The sequence below is a fragment of the Chiloscyllium punctatum genome, chromosome 49 (genome assembly GCF_047496795.1).
Source record: "Chiloscyllium punctatum isolate Juve2018m chromosome 49, sChiPun1.3, whole genome shotgun sequence".
NCBI classification, from domain to species: Eukaryota; Metazoa; Chordata; class Chondrichthyes; order Orectolobiformes; family Hemiscylliidae; genus Chiloscyllium; species Chiloscyllium punctatum.
The window spans coordinates 21,515,457-21,534,615 of NC_092787.1; the positions used below are offsets into that span (position 1 = coordinate 21,515,457).

At 46.1% G+C, this 19,159-nt stretch overlaps 1 protein-coding gene across 9 annotated transcripts in view; it reads left to right on the forward strand.

The window, feature by feature from the left end:
- Window positions 1–19,159, forward strand: part of LOC140469360 (dynamin-1) — a 246,391-nt gene that overhangs the window by 94,951 nt on the left and 132,281 nt on the right. For 7 of the 9 annotated variants that reach the window (XM_072565799.1, XM_072565800.1, XM_072565797.1 and 4 more), the window contains exon 10: window positions 11,979–12,117. In XM_072565799.1, coding sequence (XP_072421900.1) covers window positions 11,979–12,117 — 139 coding nt within the window. Of the gene's footprint in view, window positions 1–8,473; window positions 8,613–11,978; window positions 12,118–19,159 lie in introns of all 9 variants that reach the window. The other 2 variants (XM_072565798.1, XM_072565803.1) reach the window with 1 other exon arrangement.

The window sequence follows — 19,159 nt, forward strand, 5'->3', positions numbered from 1 at the left end:
AGCTCTTTCTTTGGAAGGAGAGAGCACTTCACATCCAGGGGAAGACTGAGAAAAGCATGAACGAGCGACTGAGATCACTCAGAACCTATCCAATGTCCTCTCTCCCGCCCCCTCAGGCAAATGTTGGTGGAGCCCCTCCCCGTTTTGCCATGGGACCATTGAACCGAACCATCCCCGAGATTTTTCTTTCAAAACTTCAAGTTACCTCTTTAGTTTGAAGGAGACCGAAACCTTTCATAAATAGATTTCAGCTCTGGTTTGTGGTGTACAGATTTGAATGTTCAATTTTCACATCAAGCCGGATACAGATTTAAAGATTAAGAGCCTTGGTCATGTTGTAAAATATAATGAGGAAGGGAATCTCTGACAGAGAAGTGATATTTGAGGGCTGTTGCTGAGTTGGCCTGAACTTGGAGGGCCATTTGGATGGTCACATCTATCTTTTCCACTTGATTAGCCCCCATTTGAGGCAAAGTAGAGTCATAAATTCATAGGGATTAGATTCCTTACAGTGTGGAAACAGGGCCTTCAGCCCAACAAATCCACACCGACCCTCCGAAGAGCAACCCACCCAGACCCATTTCCCCCTCTCTAATGCACCTAACACTATGGGCAATTTACTTGACCCGCACATCTTTGGACTGTGGGAGGAAACCAGAGCACCCAGGGGAAACCCACGCAGACACTGGGAAAATGTGCAAACTCCACACAGACAGTCGCTCGAGGCTGGAATAGAACCTGGGACCCTGGTGCTGTGAGGCAGCAGTGCTAACCACTGAGCCACCGCACCTTCAGTCCAACTTGTCCATGCTGACCCAGATATCCCAACCCAATCTAGTCCCATTTGCCAGCACTTGGCCCATATCCCTCCAAACCCTTCCTATTCATATGCCCACCTAGCTGCCTTTTAAATGCTGTAATTGTACCAGCCTCCATCACTTCCTCTGGCAGCTCATCCCATACACGCACCACCCTCCGCATGAAGACGTTGTCCCTTAGGCCCCTATTAAATTTTTCCCTTCTCACCTTAAACCTATGCCCTCTAGTTCTGGACTCCCCCACCCCAGGGAAAAGACCTTGTCTCTTTACCCGATCCATGCCCCTCATGATTTTATAAATATCTATAAGGTCAACCCCCCCCAGCCTCAGACGTTCCAGGGAAAACAGTCCCAGCCTAATCACCCCCTCCCTGTAGTTCAAATCCTCCAACCCCGGCAACTTCCTTGTAAATCTTTTCTGAACCCTTTCAAGTTTCACAACATCCTTCTGACAGGAGGGGTCCAGAATCGTACACAATATTCCAAAAGTAGACTAACCAATGTCCTGTACAACCACAGCATGACTCCCAAATCCTAAACTCAATGCTCTGTCCAATAAAGGAAAGCATACCAAACACCTTCTTTACTATCCTGTCTACCTGCAGTCCAAGGTCTCTTTGTTCAGCAGCACTCCCCAGGACCGTCAAAGGGATGGAATTTAATGCCCTCCCCTGCCCCAGAGGTAGGGTTGCTGTCTGAGGTCGAGGTGGCTGAGGGGTGTGGGTGGTGAATTAATCGAATGGCATGTATAGAGTAAAGGGTTAACACTTGATGGTAGCTATAAAAGCAATGTCAGTGTTGTAATAGATCATGTGATACTGGTGAGTGTACTATCACGTCATAGGATGGAATTAGTTTGTGCTAATTTCACCTTGTTCTGTAACCTGCTCATAACTCGGGCCGTATTTCTGGTCATTTTCAAAGGATAGGCGGACCAAGAGAAATGGCGGTCTTGTGGAGGTGGTTCTGAGAATGTGAATTAACAGTCATTTTGGTTTCTAGTCACTACCTTGTAGTCATGGAAACCTAAAGCAACTGACCCATTCCACGAGGAAGGTGGAGGCAGGCAATCATAGAATTCCCTCCAGTGCAGAAAGAAGTTATTCAGCCCATCAAATTCTCACTGATCCTCAAAGAGCATCCCACCCAGCCCCCACCTGACCCCTGTAACCCTGCATTTCCCATGGCTAACCTACTCAGCCTGATCATTATAGAGCAATTTTAGCATGGCCAATTCCCCCCTAACCTGGACATCTTTGGACTGTGGGAGGAAACCGGAGTACCTGGAGGAAACCCACGCAGACACGGGGAGAATGTGTAAACTCCACACAGAGAGTCGCCCGAGGCTGGAATCGAACCTGGGTCCCTGGTGCTGTGAGGCAGCAGTGCTGACCACTGAGTGACCAAAACTCCCACCCGCTTCCCATCTCTATCCTGAATAGTTCCATGGACAACCTTTCCCAACAACCCCCTTCAAAATTGAGGCCCTCACATGGGTACTTATGGTCAACATAGGCCCAACTGCAGCTTATATCATCTCAGCATGGGTGAGTAAAGAGGGAAGACATGGTGAGGTTCTCAGAGTTGGGGTATAGTGGCAGGGTGTTGGTGGGAATATTCCTCACTCAAAGCCACTCTGATGGAAGGGGACAGAAGAGGTTGGTAATGACCATTCCACAGCCACTCCCTGACTATTACCGTCCCACCATCACTCAGGAGAGGGTCTTGGATAATCCTCAGCTGCTGCGGGTGGCTGCAATACTGCCTCCTTGATGGGGCTACTGAGCTGGGGCTGGTTTCTGTCCCTGGGGACCTAGGTCCTGAGGAAGGACCCTCTGCCACCCAGACTGGCATTGGACAGGATGGGACTCACCGAGAACGATAAGGCTCTTTTGCCAGCTCTCTGGGCCATACTGAATTCCACCCAATATGAAACTCCGTGTTGGATGGGCACGTTTCCTTAGTTTTATGCCTGGTCTGAACAATGAATGTTGAGCCCGGTAAAAGCAATGGGAAGGAGAAAACACTGGGTGTAACACATTTAATGCCATCGAATCAGCTCAGACCAACCGCCGCAAAATTCCTGAGGAAAGAGGAGTTTTATCGGAACTATTTCAGAGAATAATCCACTGGATAGGTACAAAGGACAAACTTTGTCCGCACACCGCCAACTACAAAATCACGCAGCAGCAGTAAGAGTGCCTGAGGAGGACAATACTGAAGAAATTGTGCTATTGCAAACCTGGGAATGTTTGATACTGGAAAATACTCCATTTCCCAGTGCTAAACAGGAGGAGATGTTTCTGTGGTGTTATCATGAAGCTTTTTCGTCCAGAGACCCAGGTAATGCTCTAGGGACCCAGGTTCAAATCCCACCATGGCAGATGGTGGAATTTGAATTCAGTAACAAATCTGGAATTAAGAATCTAATGATGAACATGAAACTGTTGCCAAATGTTGGGAAAAAGAACATTCAGTTCCCTGATGTCCTTTTAGAGAAGGAAACTGCCGTCCTCACCTGGTCTGGCCTACATGGGACTCCAGGCCCACAGCAAAGTGGTTGACTAAAAGAAAACCGAAAGCATTGTGGATGCTGGGAATCTGAAACCAAAACAGAAATTGTTCAAAAATCTTAGCAGTGTCACGGAGCGAAAGCAGAGTTAACTTTTCAGGTCCTGTGACCCTTCTTCAGAACTAAGGGTTGTGGTTGACTCTTAATTGGGCAACTAGGGGCCCTCTTGTGATGTGGTGGTAGTGTCGCTACCCCTGGACTGAAAGATCCAGGTTCAAGTCCCATTGCTCCAGAGGTATGTCAAAACATCTTGGAGACAGGTTAATTGGGAGAAAAAAAAGGGGTTATGTAATAATAAAAGCAAATGCTATCCAAGCCAATAAATGACCAGCAATGCTTATATCCCACAAATGAATTTGTTTAAAAACCCACATTTTCGTGCAACCACCTGTGAGTTTGCCATCAACTCACTGGGTGGGGGGTGCTGATTAACGTGAGGGAGCAAATGTTGGAAGGGTGTGCTGATCAGAGTTAGGGGAAATAGATTGTAAGGGCTCTGGTGCAGAGCAGAAATGGCAACATCGACTAATGGGGCCAAATGGCCTGCTCCTGTGCTGGTAAAATCCGCGTACTTGGAAGTGGTGCTGTTGGTCTAGAGGGGGATCCGCAAATATTGGAGCTTGAGATTCCACCTGGTGGTAGAGCTGGGAGGCTGCAGGCGTGACTGTTGACAGGCAAGTTTTATAATGGGAGGGAATATAGAGTCATAGAGGTGTACAGCATGGAAACAGACCCTTCGGTCCAACCCGTCCATGCCGACCAGATATCCCAACCCAATCTAGTCCTGCCTGCCAGCACCCGGTCCATATCCCTCCAAACCCTTCCTATTCATATACCCATCCAAATGCCTCTTAAATGTTGCAATTGTACCAGCCTCCACCATAACGGTGTGGCAGAATGGCAGTGTCCATGTCTGTGTGAGGTATACAGCACATTTAAAGCATCAATTTGATTAACAATGTGAGGTGCATCATGTGAACTCCTCCCCCCGCCCTTCAAAAATGGGGAACAGTGCCCCTCCCAGTGGGTAAAAACCCTCCTTTAAAATGAACCACTCCTCTGTCACGTCCCCCCTTCACATGTTGATGCAACATTGAGAGTACGGCAGGAAACATCTGATTTCAGAGCGGATGTGAAGACCCAGTTCAGTAGATTCAGCTCAAGAGCCATCCGTCATGCTGTGCTCTGTTAATAATCCTGCTCTGAATGCAGGCAGCTTTACTTGAGCCACTCAGGCAGTGTCAATACTTTATTCGTGGGCACACGCTGCTGTTACCTGCTGCCATTGGCAGGCTGCACCTGAAGATCCTCAGTAGTTACTGCACTCCTCAACAGCAGCTTTCCAAATACCTTCTGTAATGGAGACCGAGCTAACTGCCAGCAACTACCATTCCTCTGTTTGAAATCATGTTCCCGCAATGTGGGGAGTTTCACCCTCACTCTCTCTCTCACTCTTTCTCGCTCACTCTCACTCTCTGTCTCTCAGTCACTCATTCTCATGCATCTCTCTTTTCGTGTTACCCTCTCCTCTCTTTCTCCTCCTCCCCCATTCTCGGATCTCTGTCTCTCGCCACCCTATCTGACATTTAGCAAAATAAGGAGTGAGGAAAATGTAGAGCGGTTGTACTGTTGATCAAGTTCTGCAGAATCCTAAGGTCCAAAGGGATTTAATAGTTATAGTATGTGAGTCACAAAGGCTAAGACATAGCTACAGCATATGTTCCAACAACATTGAAGAAAATAAAATCTCACCTTACTCCTGCAAGAGAGGTCCCTAATTTTAAAGAAATGTTCCTTAGTTTTGGACTGACCTATAGGGCTAACTGAATGTTGTTCTTCAGGAGGAGAAGAGTTGAACACAAAAATAAAGAAGTTATGCTTCAGCTGCACAGGGCATTAGTGAGAACACATCTCAAATACTATGTCTGATTTTGTCATCTTATTTAAGGAAGGAAGTAAATGAATTGAACAGAGTTCAGAGGTGGTTTATTAGATTTATACCTGGACTATCTGGATTGTATTATGAGGATAGGTTGGACAGGCTAGTCTTGTTTCCATTGAAGTTTAAAGAAGTGAGGAATGTTTTGATTGAAGTGTATAAGATCCTGAAAGGTCTTGACAAGGTGGATGTGGAAAGGATCTTTTCTCATATAGGTCAGTCCAGGACTAAGGGACACTGCTTTAAAATTAGGGGTCTCTCTTTCAGGAGAATGGTGAGGCGATTTTCTTTTCCTCAGTGTTGTCGGAATACTGGCTCAGAAAGTGGTGGGGGTGGGGCTCATTGAATACTTTTAAGACAGAGATGGATAGATTCTTGCTAGGCAGGGGAATGGAGAGTTATTGGGGGTGGATTGGAATGCGGAATTTGAAACAAAACAGATCAGCCATAATCTTATTGAAGTGTGTAGAGGGAGTGAATGGTCCATGTTTGCTTCTATACTCTCTGTAGATTCCTGAAGAAGGGCTTATGCCCGAAACGTCGATCCTCCTGCTCCTTTGATGCTGCCTGACCTGCTGCGCTTTTCCAGCAACACATTTTTCAGTTCTACACTGTCTGTGTTTGTGAGCAAGAAAAGCTGATAGGTTGCTCGACTCCATCAGCAACTGCCTTACCCCAATTCCAAAAGCCACACTCCCCTGTCAAAAAACGGCTCTAACCAAATGTAAATTCACTGCCACACAAGGCTGTGGTGGACTGGTCATTGAGTATATTCAAGACAGAGATAGATAGATTCTTGATTGTCAAGGGGACTGAGTGTAATGGAGAGAAAGTGGGAGAATAGGGTTGTGAAACCAATCAGCCATGACTGAGCAGACACAGTGGACTGAATGCCCTAACTTCTGCTCCTATGTCTTATTGTCTTATGTGTCTCATTCTTTCTCCTCTCTCATTTTGTTGGCATTTTCTCTTCTGCTCTCCTTCATTCTCTATTCGCTTTCACTTTGACTGACTTTCTCCTCCATCTGTACATTTTTGCTCACTTTCTCCTTCTGCGAGTCGCTCTGTTTCTGTTGGGCTCTCTGTCTCTGTCTCCTGCATCCTTCTCTCTTTGTGCATCTTTCCTTCTCTCTCTCTCCCTCTCTCCATTCCTCTGCACGTCTCTCTCTCCCTCTCTCTCTGTCCCTCTCCCTCCTGTGTGTGTCTGTCTTTCTGCATATTCTCTCTCCTTCTGCACATCTCTCGCTCCCTTTCACTCCATCCCTCTGTCTGCCTCTTTCTCTCCCTCCTTCGGCACATCTCTCTGTCTCTCTCCTTCCTTATACATCTCTCTCTCTCTCTATCCATCTTGTCGTCTGTGTGTGTGTGTGCGTGTGTGTGTGTGCCCCCCCACACTTCTTTATCTCTCACTCTCTGCACCTCTTTCTGTCTCCCTCTATGTCTCTCTATATCCCCCTCTATGCTCCTTTCTCTGTATCACAACACTGTGTGATTTCCTCCTAGTTACTAGGCTGCTGACAATGAGTGGAGATTGAGAACCACTGGATCTGCCTCAGTAGAGTGATGAGCAGGTACCCCCCAGCCATTTTCTCAATCACCTCAGACAGTCTGGTCAGGAGCAAATCTCCCTTTCAAAGTCACACCTACACCATTCCTGAAAAAGGATATACATTCTATTAAGTTAGAAATCACACATCACCAGGTTATAGTCCAACAGGTTTATTTGGAAGCACTAGCTTTCAGACCGCTGCCCCTTCGTCAGGTGGTTGTGGAGTATAAGACTGAAAGCTAGTGCCTCCAAATAAAACTACACCCCAGTCCAGCACTGACACCTCCAAATCAGAACATTCTATTGGTTTGTACTTCCCAGAAACTCTTGAGACTATCAGGAAAGATAAGAAATAGGGGCAGGAGGAGGCCATTTGGCCCCTCGAACTTGCTGCACCACTGAATAGAATCATGGCTGATCTGACATTGCTCATGCTTATTTCTCCGTAGCCTTTGATTCCCTGACTGATCAGCCTTAAATATACACAAGGACTCTGCCCCCACAGCTCTCTGAGAGAAGACATTCCTCCTCATCTCAGCCTTAAATGACCGTCCCCTTTATTCTGAGACTGTGCCCTCTGGTCCTGGACTGTCTCCATGAGGAGAAACCTCCTCCCAAATGTTTCCCATGCTGTGGAGGAGCCGGTGTTGGACTGGGGTGGACAAAGTTAAAAATCACACAACACCAGGTTATAGTCCAACAGGTTTATTTGGAAGTATTAACTTTCAAAGCGCTGCTCCTTCATCAGATGGCTGGTGTGTGTGTCTATATGAAGGAGTGTTCAGTCTAAATGTAAAAATTACAGTTGAGAGGAAAAGTGAACACCACTTCTGATACAGAAATTGGAGGAGGCTGGACTTTTCCTGCAAAGGCAGGTGGCTCGATTTGGATAAGTAATGAAGTAATGCTTAACTTGTTAACTCTCATTTCTCTTACTACTCTATACCCAAGATATTTTTGTACACGGGTACTTTTGTATCTAAGATGACACCAGAATAGATTTTTCACTGTACTTCTGTACTTGTGTACACGTGACGATAAAATTTAAAATTCTGAAAAAGAAAATCTTTGCTAACCGCAAGGTTTCTCTCGGCAATGGGTTCGACTCCGTCTCATAGCCTAGCCTTTTGCGGGTGTGAGGGGACATTGCAAAACTGCTTTTAAAGTGGAAAAGAGCACTGACTGCCTCAATCCAAGGCATAGACAGGACAGTGGTTGAGGGGAATGGAAATGAAGTGTGGGTGCTGGGTCAGAGGCAAGGCTTGATGTTGCTGAGAACATTCAACTCTGTACCTAACCCGGTGCTGTGACGGTCCTGGTGAACAAATGGGGCTGACTCCAACTGGACACAAGTGATTCATTTTCCCCCCCTCCCCCCACCCCCTTCCCCCTTTCCCTGAGAATTCACCACCTTGCTGATGTCACAAAAAAGACTTGGCTCAGCTTTGAAGAATTCTGTTGTCCAAATTGGTCTCTCTGATTTCTAACCTTGTGTTTTTTTTTTGTTCCTGCAAAATATATATATATATTTTTATAAAAAAAGCAAAACAAAAAATGATTGTTCAATACTTTGACATCTTTCCTCACTTTGATAGAACGGGTCTTTTCACTCCCGACATGGCATTTGAAACGATTGTGAAAAAGCAGATCTTGAAGATCAAAGAGCCGTGCCTCAAATGTGTGGACATGGTTATCAATGAGTTAATCAGTACGGTTAGGCAGTGTACCAAAAAGGTAATTTGCTTTGTGACAGAGTCCTGAAAAAACTTGCTGCCTGCTCTTGGATCTTCAGAAAGTTCTCCGCAGAGTGGTCTTTGGGTGTTTGGCCTTATAACGACTGACAGTAACTTGGCTGCGGGCACTGGTCAATATTAAGCATGTATGATCGCACACTGAGCACAGCTTCTGTTAATTAATATCCACCTCTCTTTCTAGATGTAGTATTAAAATTCAAGTAGGACTTTTCACAGATTAGACCAGTATTGATTTTTTTTTAAATTAAGAGTTTTATGAAAATAAGCATGATTGATGCCGTGGTTTGAGCACACCGCTTTCCTAACCAGTGCCTTTCCCTTGCTACTTTGACAACAACAAGCCTGCATTTTGGTAGTGCCTCTTCTCAAGGTGGTCAGACCTCCCACAACAGCGCGAGCTGAAGAACGAGCTGGAGGAACAGGATGGACCAGCGTTTGGTCAAAGAGGCAGGGTTTGTCTTTAATAAGGATGGCCTTTGAAAGAAGAGGGAGGAGTGAGGGGCTTGAGGGAGGAAATTCCTCAAGCGAGGAAGGGCGTCGAGCACTGAAGGTCGGGCCACTGATGGCAGGATGGAGGAGGGCGAGCGATGTCTGCACTGGAGCGATACAGAGGGAGGGAGGGAGAGAGGTACACTAATCAGCAAGCGACTGGGTGGAGAGAGCTTAAGGCAAGCTGACATTTTCTAACAGCACCTGGGAGTCCTTTGCTCACTGCACTTTGTTGGGTCAGGTTTGCACGGTCTGATTTTCTTTGGCAGACTAGACCAGTTGAGCCACGTTACTGAGCCCTTTTAAGTCCAAACACCTTGTTTCACAGCTGTTTACACTCCCAAAGTACTGGCTGGAAATCCCTCGGCATGTCAACCATTAACAGCACAACAAGGGGGTGGGTGGTGGGGAATGCTGTGGTGACCGGGACAACAAACATTGACTGCGAATGGGCGTATGGCTAACTTCAGAAGGTTCAAAAACTGGGCAGGGGAACAGGATAAGAGTGTGGAATCGTGGCTTGAGCACTTGCTACTTGCTTTCTCTTGGAAAACCTTCCGAACTAACCCTGGGGCACAAACACGATGTTCGAGGGGAAGGGGGAGGGAAGGAATGGGACCCTGTGTTTTTCTTCCTTCTCCCTCCTCCTTCTGACTTCCAGACTCCAAACCCCGACTGGCTGATCTGAAGGCGAAGCCAGCCTCCGTCATGTTTTATCGAGTCAGAACCTGCCGCAGGTGTTCCTTCATTGGAGCCTGGTTTTCAGCTGATGCACACTTTGGGTTTAAAAATGGCTGAAGACAGCACCAGTGGATATGATGGTTTCCTGGAATACATTACGGGGGGAGAGCACATGCAGCTGACAAACAAGTATTTAACCGGCCACTTGAGCCCTAACTATTGCAGAAATGGTTTGTGTGGTAATTTTTTGCTCTGAACATAGAGTCAGTTTTGATTGCACAGGTAGTCATTCCCACTACACAGCCTGGAACTATCTTGTGGTCATCTCAATTGTGCCACCGAGTCTAAGCTACATTCCACCCCACCCCCGACTCACTCTGTTTGGAGTACAGCTATTTACATATTCATAGAATTCTCCCATTCGGCCCATCAAATTCGCAACAACTCTCCAGAAGAGTATCCCACCCAGACCCTCATGTCTACCCTGTCCCTGTAACCCATGGCATTTCCCATGGCGAACCCACCTAAGCCTGGACATCCCTGGACACTGTGGGCGATTGAGCACGGCCAATCCACCCTAACCTGCACATCTTTGGACTGTGGGAGGAAACCCACGCAGACACTGGGAGACTGTGCAAGCTCCACACAGACAGTCATCAGAGGGTGGAATCGAACCTGGGTCCCTGGCGTCACGAGGCAGTGGTGCTAACCACTGAGTCACCGCGCTGGTATCCTTATCACATGAGAATGGATGTCCAAAAACGCGTTTTCTTAAGAAAAGCTTTGACTGGACTTCAGTGATGAAATTATGTGAGCATCATTGAAAATTGGATCATTTGTACAATGCCTCACCTCTTCATGCTGAATTTGGCTTGTTCTAGCTCTATTGGAAAAACAGTTCAATTAATTCCACTTCCCCATTTCTCCTCCTGTTTCCCTTATCCTTTTCAGTTAATGCCTCCCAGACTAAACCAGCTGGCTGAGTAAACTCTTCTTCGCAGCCCTCCTGTTATTTTGCCAATGGATGTTAATCTGTGTGGCATGGTTAGTGAATCTGCTGTCTGTGGAAACACTTTATACTTATTCACTCTGTCAAAACCCCTCACCTCTGACTCTCCTTAGCCTTCTGTGCTGGAAGGGGAACAATCACTGCCTCCCTGATATTCTCCACCTCAAAGGGACTATGATTACTCAGTCATTATCATTACTCATCTAGATAACCCCTCAGCGCCAGGGTTCTGACATTGCCATTTTCTCCCTGCATATGCAGAGCAGGCTGTGGTTAGCTATCCCAGTAAATCCTCCCTCCCCTTTCTCGGGAACATTGTCAAACATAAGGTTCAAGCGTGCCAAGCAAGAAGGTGCTGGGGCTGGTGATCGAGAGCTTGGTGAAGGAGTAACCTGCAAAGACCTGACAGCAACGATGCCAAAGAGCTGTAATAACAGAGCCCTGCTACCCTCAAAATCCATTAGCAAGACAGTGACCCAGAAATCTCACTGAACTACCAGAGGCACATGATCCAGGAGAGGGAATGGCTGGTTGTGTTGTCAAATGGAAGCTTTCTTTCCTTTCTGATGTAGAGAAGGTGAAGTGAACACCATTTGGTACGAGTGCCTGCCTACCTTAAGGGTTGTGTGGTACCCACCACGGTTTCTGTGACCTAACCATGACCCTGGCATGCCTGCTCCTACGAACGATGGTCACTTAATTCTTCACCCTGATCTCCAGATCGGTCTCACTGGAGAAATAGTTGGGGGCGTTGACCATGAGCACAAATCGATGCCAATTTTGCAGCCAAATTTCCTGTACTCATTGGGAGACAATACAAATCACTTCATGTGGCTTTTGACAAAAGGTTTCGGCACAAGCTGAGCCAACAAACCTTCAACCTGGTCTCCAATTCTGAACGGAAGCTGATTTGAAATGGAACCTCCTGACTTGACGATATGTTGAGTACTTGTTTGTTAAAGCCTGGTCCTCTCCTCCGCCCCCAACCATCCCATTCCGTCCCCCTCATCCCCTCTCCTGGTTTGAAAGCCTTTGTAGGTAACCGAGGTCTTACTTTTCCTTTTGCTTTATGTCCTCTCCCCGTGTCTTCATCCCCGACACCTTGATGCCCCGCACCTTCTCTCCTCGCCCTCCTTGTTGTCATTTTCCTCCCACGATGCAATGCAGAACTGGGCTCTTCACCCCTGACCTTGCTTTTGAGGCTATAGTGAAAAAGCAGATCCAAAAGCTGAAGGAGCCATGTTTGAAGTGCGTAGATATGGTGGTGAGCGAACTCACCGGCACCATCAGAAAGTGTACCGAAAAGGTAAAAGGTCAAATCCTTCTCTATGAACCCTGCCTTTGCTCCATTAATTTATTTAACTCCAAAATTAAAACGGTGCCTTTTTTATTCTAAGGCAATGCTGACTAAGATTTCCTGTTGTCTGTGAGCTTCAGATTTCACTCCTCAGAAGGATGCCAGTTGTAGGATTGGACTTGGGTCTTGTTTATTTGGCCGATGTGAGTCAGCTGTATTCCCGTGGACAGACAGTGGGCTGGTCTGAATCTCTCTCATTTCCAAACCTACACAGATAAACTTTCCAGGGCTTTTGGCTGACTCCCACCTTTCAACATTGTTTGCTGTTTCTAATGAAGGGGTTTGGTCCAGGGCTGCGATCTCTGTCTTGTGAGCAGTTTCTAGGGTGAAGCTGCTTGATAACTTTTCATCTTCATTTCGCTCCTGGAGAGGTTGTGAGTTTTGCTGAGGTGCTGAAAATCATTTCTCGGTACTTAATGGCGTTCGCACCTTTTGTGGGAGAAAGTGAGGTTTGCAGATGCTGGAGATCAGAGTCGAGGGTTTGGTGCTGGAAAAGCACAGCTGGTCAGGCAGCATCCGAGGAGCGGGAGAATCGATGTTTCGGGCATAAACCCTTCACCATTCCTGATGAAAGGCTTATGCCCAAAACATCAATTCTCCTGCTCATTCCTGATGAAGGGGTTATGCCTGAAACGTCGATTCTCCTGCTCCTCGGATGCTGCCTGACCTGCTGTGCTTTTCTAGCACCACATTCACATCTTTGTACTGTACAGTATTGAGATGAAAGGTAGACAAACAGGTCTTTAACTATTCTATTTTATAACCAACTTTTCTTAAGGGGAGGTGGTGGCAAAATGGTAATGTACAGGACCAGAGATGCCAGGCTAATTCTCTGGGGTTGTTAGTTTAAATCACCATGGGAAATGATGAATTTTGAAATCAATAAAAATCTGGGTTTAAAAAGTTAGCCCAGCGTTGACTCGGTAATCACTCTCAATTGTATAGACCCATCAGCATCACCACTGCCTCCTGAGAGGAGGAAGCTACTATCCTTACCCAGTCTGGCCTACATGTGACTCCAGACCCACAACAACATGCCCTGTGGGCTATAAATGCTAGTGTTACCCACATTCCCTGAACAGATTTAAAGCAGAAACCTACTTGGGTTTCTGAGTGTGTGCTGCTCCTAGCCATTCGATGAATATTTTACTAGTTGCACCTCGGCTGTCTGTCGACAGTGGCACAATATGTTAGATATTTCACCTCCAAAATCTTTATTAAGCGGTGAAATAACTTTTCAGATGCTGACACCCCAGCACCAATCACCCTTCATTTACAAATGCTTAGCCTTTGACAATAGCACTGCCTCTCACCGAGTCAGGCATTCAGGGGTTCAATATCCCTGACGTTTTATGTTCGCCAAGGCTCCCTGATTGGACCAGATTGAGTCAGGCATTCAGGGGTTCAATATCCCTGACGTTTTATGTTCGCCAAGGCTCCCTGATTGGACCAGATTAACAGCCCCAATTATGGAACTCGGATTCTATGGTGGCCAGTTGGCTGACTTTGTTATTTTGTTTTAGTTGGAGTGAAATTTGAAAATCTTCATGACATTTATCAATCTTGTGGAGTGTGCCTGGTTTTCTTTACCCCCCCCCATAGAGAATGAATGAATCAGCCATAGGCATGTTACAGTCACCTTGGGTCCGGGCTGTTCAGACCACTGCCTAATGACTATTCCTTTGAGTCCAGGAAGGTCTCGGCCTTTCTGTTTGGGTTTATTGTTTTCATTCCACATTTTTAATGTGTTTAAAACATCAGTAGAATCAGAAAACACTGTAGAATTGTGACAGTAGATCTTAACACCCTGTCAAAGGCATCTGGGTGTCTAATTCAATACAGTTATTCCCCTGTATGTGACTGAAATGGGTGTAATTTAGGAAGGCCCGATTACCTGAATTCAGACAGTTGTCAAGTTGGTTGGGATGTGCGTTGTTTTTGACTGTGAAGATTAGGAGTCATTTTCAATGTTGAATAAAGGTTGTTCTTATTAGACTCAGATTGCTTCATTTGGAGGAATTACTTAGGGCTTGTGAGGCCCATGTTGTTTAGGGCCTTGAAGCCTGACTGAAGTCACCCAGTCAGGGACCCGCTAAACAAAAATAAAACAGCCCCAAAACATTTAAGAGCATGTCATTTGTGGGATCACTTCCCAGACAGAAAAACCAGTCATACTTGGAATGTCCTGATCATCTCAGTCCTCCATTTTGGATGGCACAAGATGGGTTGGATCAGTTTTAATAACTTGGGTTAGAGGGAGGAAAGCTCCTCCGAATTGATCAAAAGAACTGTGGGGTTGAGCCCTTGCCTTTGACCCTCTCTCAGTCTGTCACCTCCTGTTGACATGTGTACATTGGCACTGGCCTACACTGCCACGGCTTCACCAGGTTTCTGCTAGAGGTATTCTGTGTATGGTGCTGGGGTAAGCAAAACTCCCAGAAATGTCACCATAATTGGAATTAACGACATTTCTTTTAAAATTTATTTTTCTCTGGGGAGGTCTTGTTTTCCAAACAGAGCACTTGTTCACCTTGCTATTGGCAATCTCGTGGCTGGATTAGCAGTAGGCCCAGAGGACCACTTTCTCGGTGGAGAGAGAGAGAGAGAGATAGAGAGAGAGATGATTGGTGGTGGTTTAACCTGAGGGTCACAATGTATCAGGTAGGGGTGAGGTAGAGAACGTGGGAGTTTTAAGGTAAACTCTGTCAGTGTGGGAATTAAACCCTCACTGTTGGTGTCACTCAGCATCACAAACCAGCCATCTAGCCAACTGAGCTAGCTGACCCCAATAATCTTGGAATACCTTGAACTAGTTAAATTGTAAGATCCAAAAATTGTGTATTCCCTATACTAGTAAAGAGCAAAGGGATGAACTGTCTAATGAGTCAAATAAATGATTTGATACGGTCAATTGAGAGAAGTAATTTCCTCATAAAATCCCAACAATGTGGAAGCAAGCCATTCATTCCATCGAGTCCACACCGACCCTTCCATCTGGACCCAAACCCCCTACCCATAACCCTGCATTTCCCATGGTCAATCTGCCTAACCTGCATATCTTTGGACTATAGGAGGAAACCAACGCAGTCAAGGGGAGAATGTGCAAACTCACACAGACAGTCACCTGAGGGTGGAATTGAACCCGGGTCCTTGGCACTGTCAGGCAGCAGTGCTAACTACTGAGACACCCTCCAGTGGTGAAAATCAAACCTACAATTAATTATAACCATCAAATTGTTGTTAGGTGGGAGATAGTACAGTGATAATGTTCCTGGACTAATCATTCAGATAGGTCCAGCTAATCCTCTAGGGGCATAGGTTCAGATTCTGGCAAGGGGATCTCAAATTAATTATAACCATCAAATTGTTGTTAGGTGGGAGATGGTAGTGCAGTAATAATGTGCCTGGACTAATCATTCAGATGGGCCCAGCTAACCCTCTAGGAGCATGGGTTCAGACTCCGCCAAGGGGATCACAAATTTCAATGGAATTTTGGGGTGTCATAATGCAGTGGTAGTGTCCCTACCTCTGGGCCAGGGGCCCACATTCAAATCCTACTTCTTCCAAAGGAATGGACTAACAGTGCTAAGCAGGTTGACCAACGTAAAACTGGAGTAGAGTTTTGAAAGGGTGATCGTCAGGAGCAGTTCCTTGCACAAAGGGGTGTTAGAAACGTGGAACTGACTTCTCCTCAAAAGGCTGTTGAGGGTCATCTAGAAGTGGGTGTTTTTGTTGGGTGAAACTATTAAGGGACACAGAACCAAGATGAGGTGATGGAGTTATTGATGGGGATTTGTCGTTCTCTAACTGACTGGGGGAAAGTTTTATAGGGGTTGAATGATCTCCTTCCACTGTCTGTGCGTTGCTTGATCTGACTGGATTCGATACATCACTGTGCTCTGGTGAAAAGCATGAGGTCCATTCATGGCAATCAGGAGGTTATCGGTGTGGCCTCAAAGCTGACAGCTTATGAGAAAGCACTCTAGTCCAGGCAGGGCATTAGCCAGGGCTTTTGTTTGGTTATCCTTGAGTTATAGCTTTACCGTCTAGATTAAAACAAAACAACCCTGGTGTTGTTTTGTTCAGTACTGCGCTCAGACCAGCTGAAGTCTCATCACTCACATTCCTGCCTCTTTCCTCGGCAAAAGGCGGGAGTGACTTTGGAAAGGAAATATTGGCCTTCTTTAGAACTTCACTTACCATTGCCAATGGGTTTTACCAAATAAGTCTCTCATCCTCGGACTACATGATTTGTCAGCACTACATTGACCAATCTGTTCTTAATTATGACGTTGATGTTCGATCATTGGCATCACTATTTCAAACTATAATATTCTCTTCAGTTAAGAGTTGAGTAAATTCATGCCTTTTTTTGGAATACTTTCATTGGATGTGGGTGTTGCTGGCTGGGTCAGTATTTATTACCTGTCTCTCGTTGCCTCTTGAGAAGGTGGGGGTGAGCTGTTGCAGTCTATTTACCGTGTGTTGACCCACAGTGCCATTATGGAGGGAATTTCAGGATTTTGACCCAGCGATACTGAAGGAATGGCAACATATTTCCAAGGCAGGATGGTGTGTGAATTGGAGGGGAACTTGCAGGGGTTAGTGTATCTGCTGCCCTTGTCCATCTAGATGGTAACATTTGTGGGTTTACAAAGTACTGCCTAAAAATCTTTGGTGAATTTCCGCAGTGCATCTTGTTGATAGTAGACACTTCTGTAGTGGAGGGAGTGGATGTTTATGGATGTGGTTGCAATCAAGTTTTGTCCTGGATGGTGTCAAGCTCCTTGAGTATTGTTGGAGCTGCACCCATCCAGGCAAGTGGGGGGTATTTGATCAAGCTCTTGACTTATGTCTTGTCGATGGTGGGCAGACTTTGGGGAGTCAGGAGGTGAGTTACTCACTGCGAGATTACTAGTGTCTGACCATTAGCATTGAATGCAAAAATACAATTGCTCAGCTGTCAGGACTATGTTAATTTACAGTTCTGTCCTAGCCAGGTGGAGAAGAAGCTGTGGGGATTTCTTGAAAGAAACTTTTAAGGATCAAGTTAGATCACAACTTCTATCTAACGGGAAGCCATGATGCTCCATCTGGGATGGGACTGTGTCCTACTCTTTGGTTGGTACCGAAAGGCCTTAATTAGCAGAAAAAGTTGGATTCTATATACTGCCCGTTTCAAAACAAAATCTCATTGTGAGCACTTTCGGAAGATTCAATATTCGATTGAAGTGATCGAAGTGGGGAAGGTGTTACATGTGAAAGTTCAGCCTCCAGGCGTTTTGTTCTTTGTAACCTTTTCATAAATGAGGCAATAGGCTTCAGTATATTCTACTGGAAACCAAGCTATACTGAGCGTTTGGAACAGCATAGGGGCTGGTTCTACCCGTGAATGAGGAGGGTATAGTCGTTGCTAATCTTTAAAAATATAGATCTCTTTATTTTACTCCCATTCGCAAAATCATAATAATGTGAGTAACCAGCATCAAAGAAAAAGGGGTGTAACTGAGTTAGTGTGACAGAGTCATAGACACCTATACCATAGCAAAAAGCCTTTTGGCCCATCGGGGCTGTGTCAAAAACAGCCACCTGTCTGAATCCCGTTATTTATTTGAGGCACAGTGTTTGGGTATTAATTTTGGAGAAATGTTAGTAATTTGATAGGAATTTTTGAGAATGGGTTTATGTCAAATTTAGCAGTTGCCTGAGCAGACATGTGTGGTGTGGGATTGGGAATTGGAGAAGGATTTGTATTGGCTGGTTGAACAGAGAGTTAGATGAATCCAGGGAGAGTACACAAGTGGATTTGTAGTTCATTCTGAAATAATTCCACAGCGGCCGGTATCCTGACACCAAGTCGCCCTTTATATCCACCTGGAGAATCCTTGACACTGATCCAACTCCCTCAGAGTGAGCAGAACCCCTGACATTCCTATTTCTCTCTGTCAGCCAAGGCTCCCTGATTGGACCACGTTATCAGCCTCAGTCAGGGAACTCATATTCTATGAGGTCCACCTGGCTGACCTCGATACAATCACTGCAGCCCTCCCACTCTGAGCGTGAGGACATAGGCTTTTTTTTTTGTTGTAGCTCCCCCCGGGGCAGTTTAGCACTGGGTCAGATTTCTCCACCTCTGTCTCTGCTACGGTTGGTGTGTAACACACAGTACCTTATCTCTCGCCACTGGAGTGTCCCGGAAGAAATTTCTCTTTTTCAGGTGGCAAAGGTGTTAAGACATTAACATCCACCGTGTCCATCTCTGATTCTGAGGTATCTTCAACGCTGATGGAAAGGGAGATCCCATGGGTTCCAGAACAGCCAGAAAGGCTGTCGAGGAGCTGAGCACATTTTGCTCCCGCACCGTTTTGTGTGTTTGCAGCTTTAATTTAGTCCACGTGTTTGGACAGGACCATCACGCCAACCCAAACTTCCCACGCCACTGGACCTGACCCGGCATTGACCATGCCTCTTACCCATGCAGGGCCATTCCCATGGTTCCTGCACCAAATGTCATCCTCTGAAGTAAACTGTCTTGCTTGCTTGGCAGAGTCTTGTGTCCAGCATTGGCGTTCCTGATGCTGTTCCACTCTCACCCCAGATCCAGGAAGGTCAGATTTAACCTGGCGCAGAGTCTTCTCCCCATTAGCAATTCTGCTGGTGCTATCCCTACAGTTGTGTGAGGGCTGGTCCTATAATCCAACAAGAACCGGGACAATTTGGTATCCAGTGAAGCTGTAGGCTGTTTTTTAAGCCTCCTGCCAAAATTTGGACTGCTCTTTCAGCCAGGCCATTGGATGATGGAGCTGTCCTTGTACAACAAATACCATTTGACTTTAGGGAATACTCAAAATCCCTGCTGGTAATCGGTGGCCCATTATCTGTGACTGACGTTTCTGGGAGGCCATGTATTGCAAAAGGTGTGACAGTTTTTCTGTCATTGCCCCTGTGTTTGACGAATGAACTCTGCACATCCAGCCACTTTGAGTAGGTG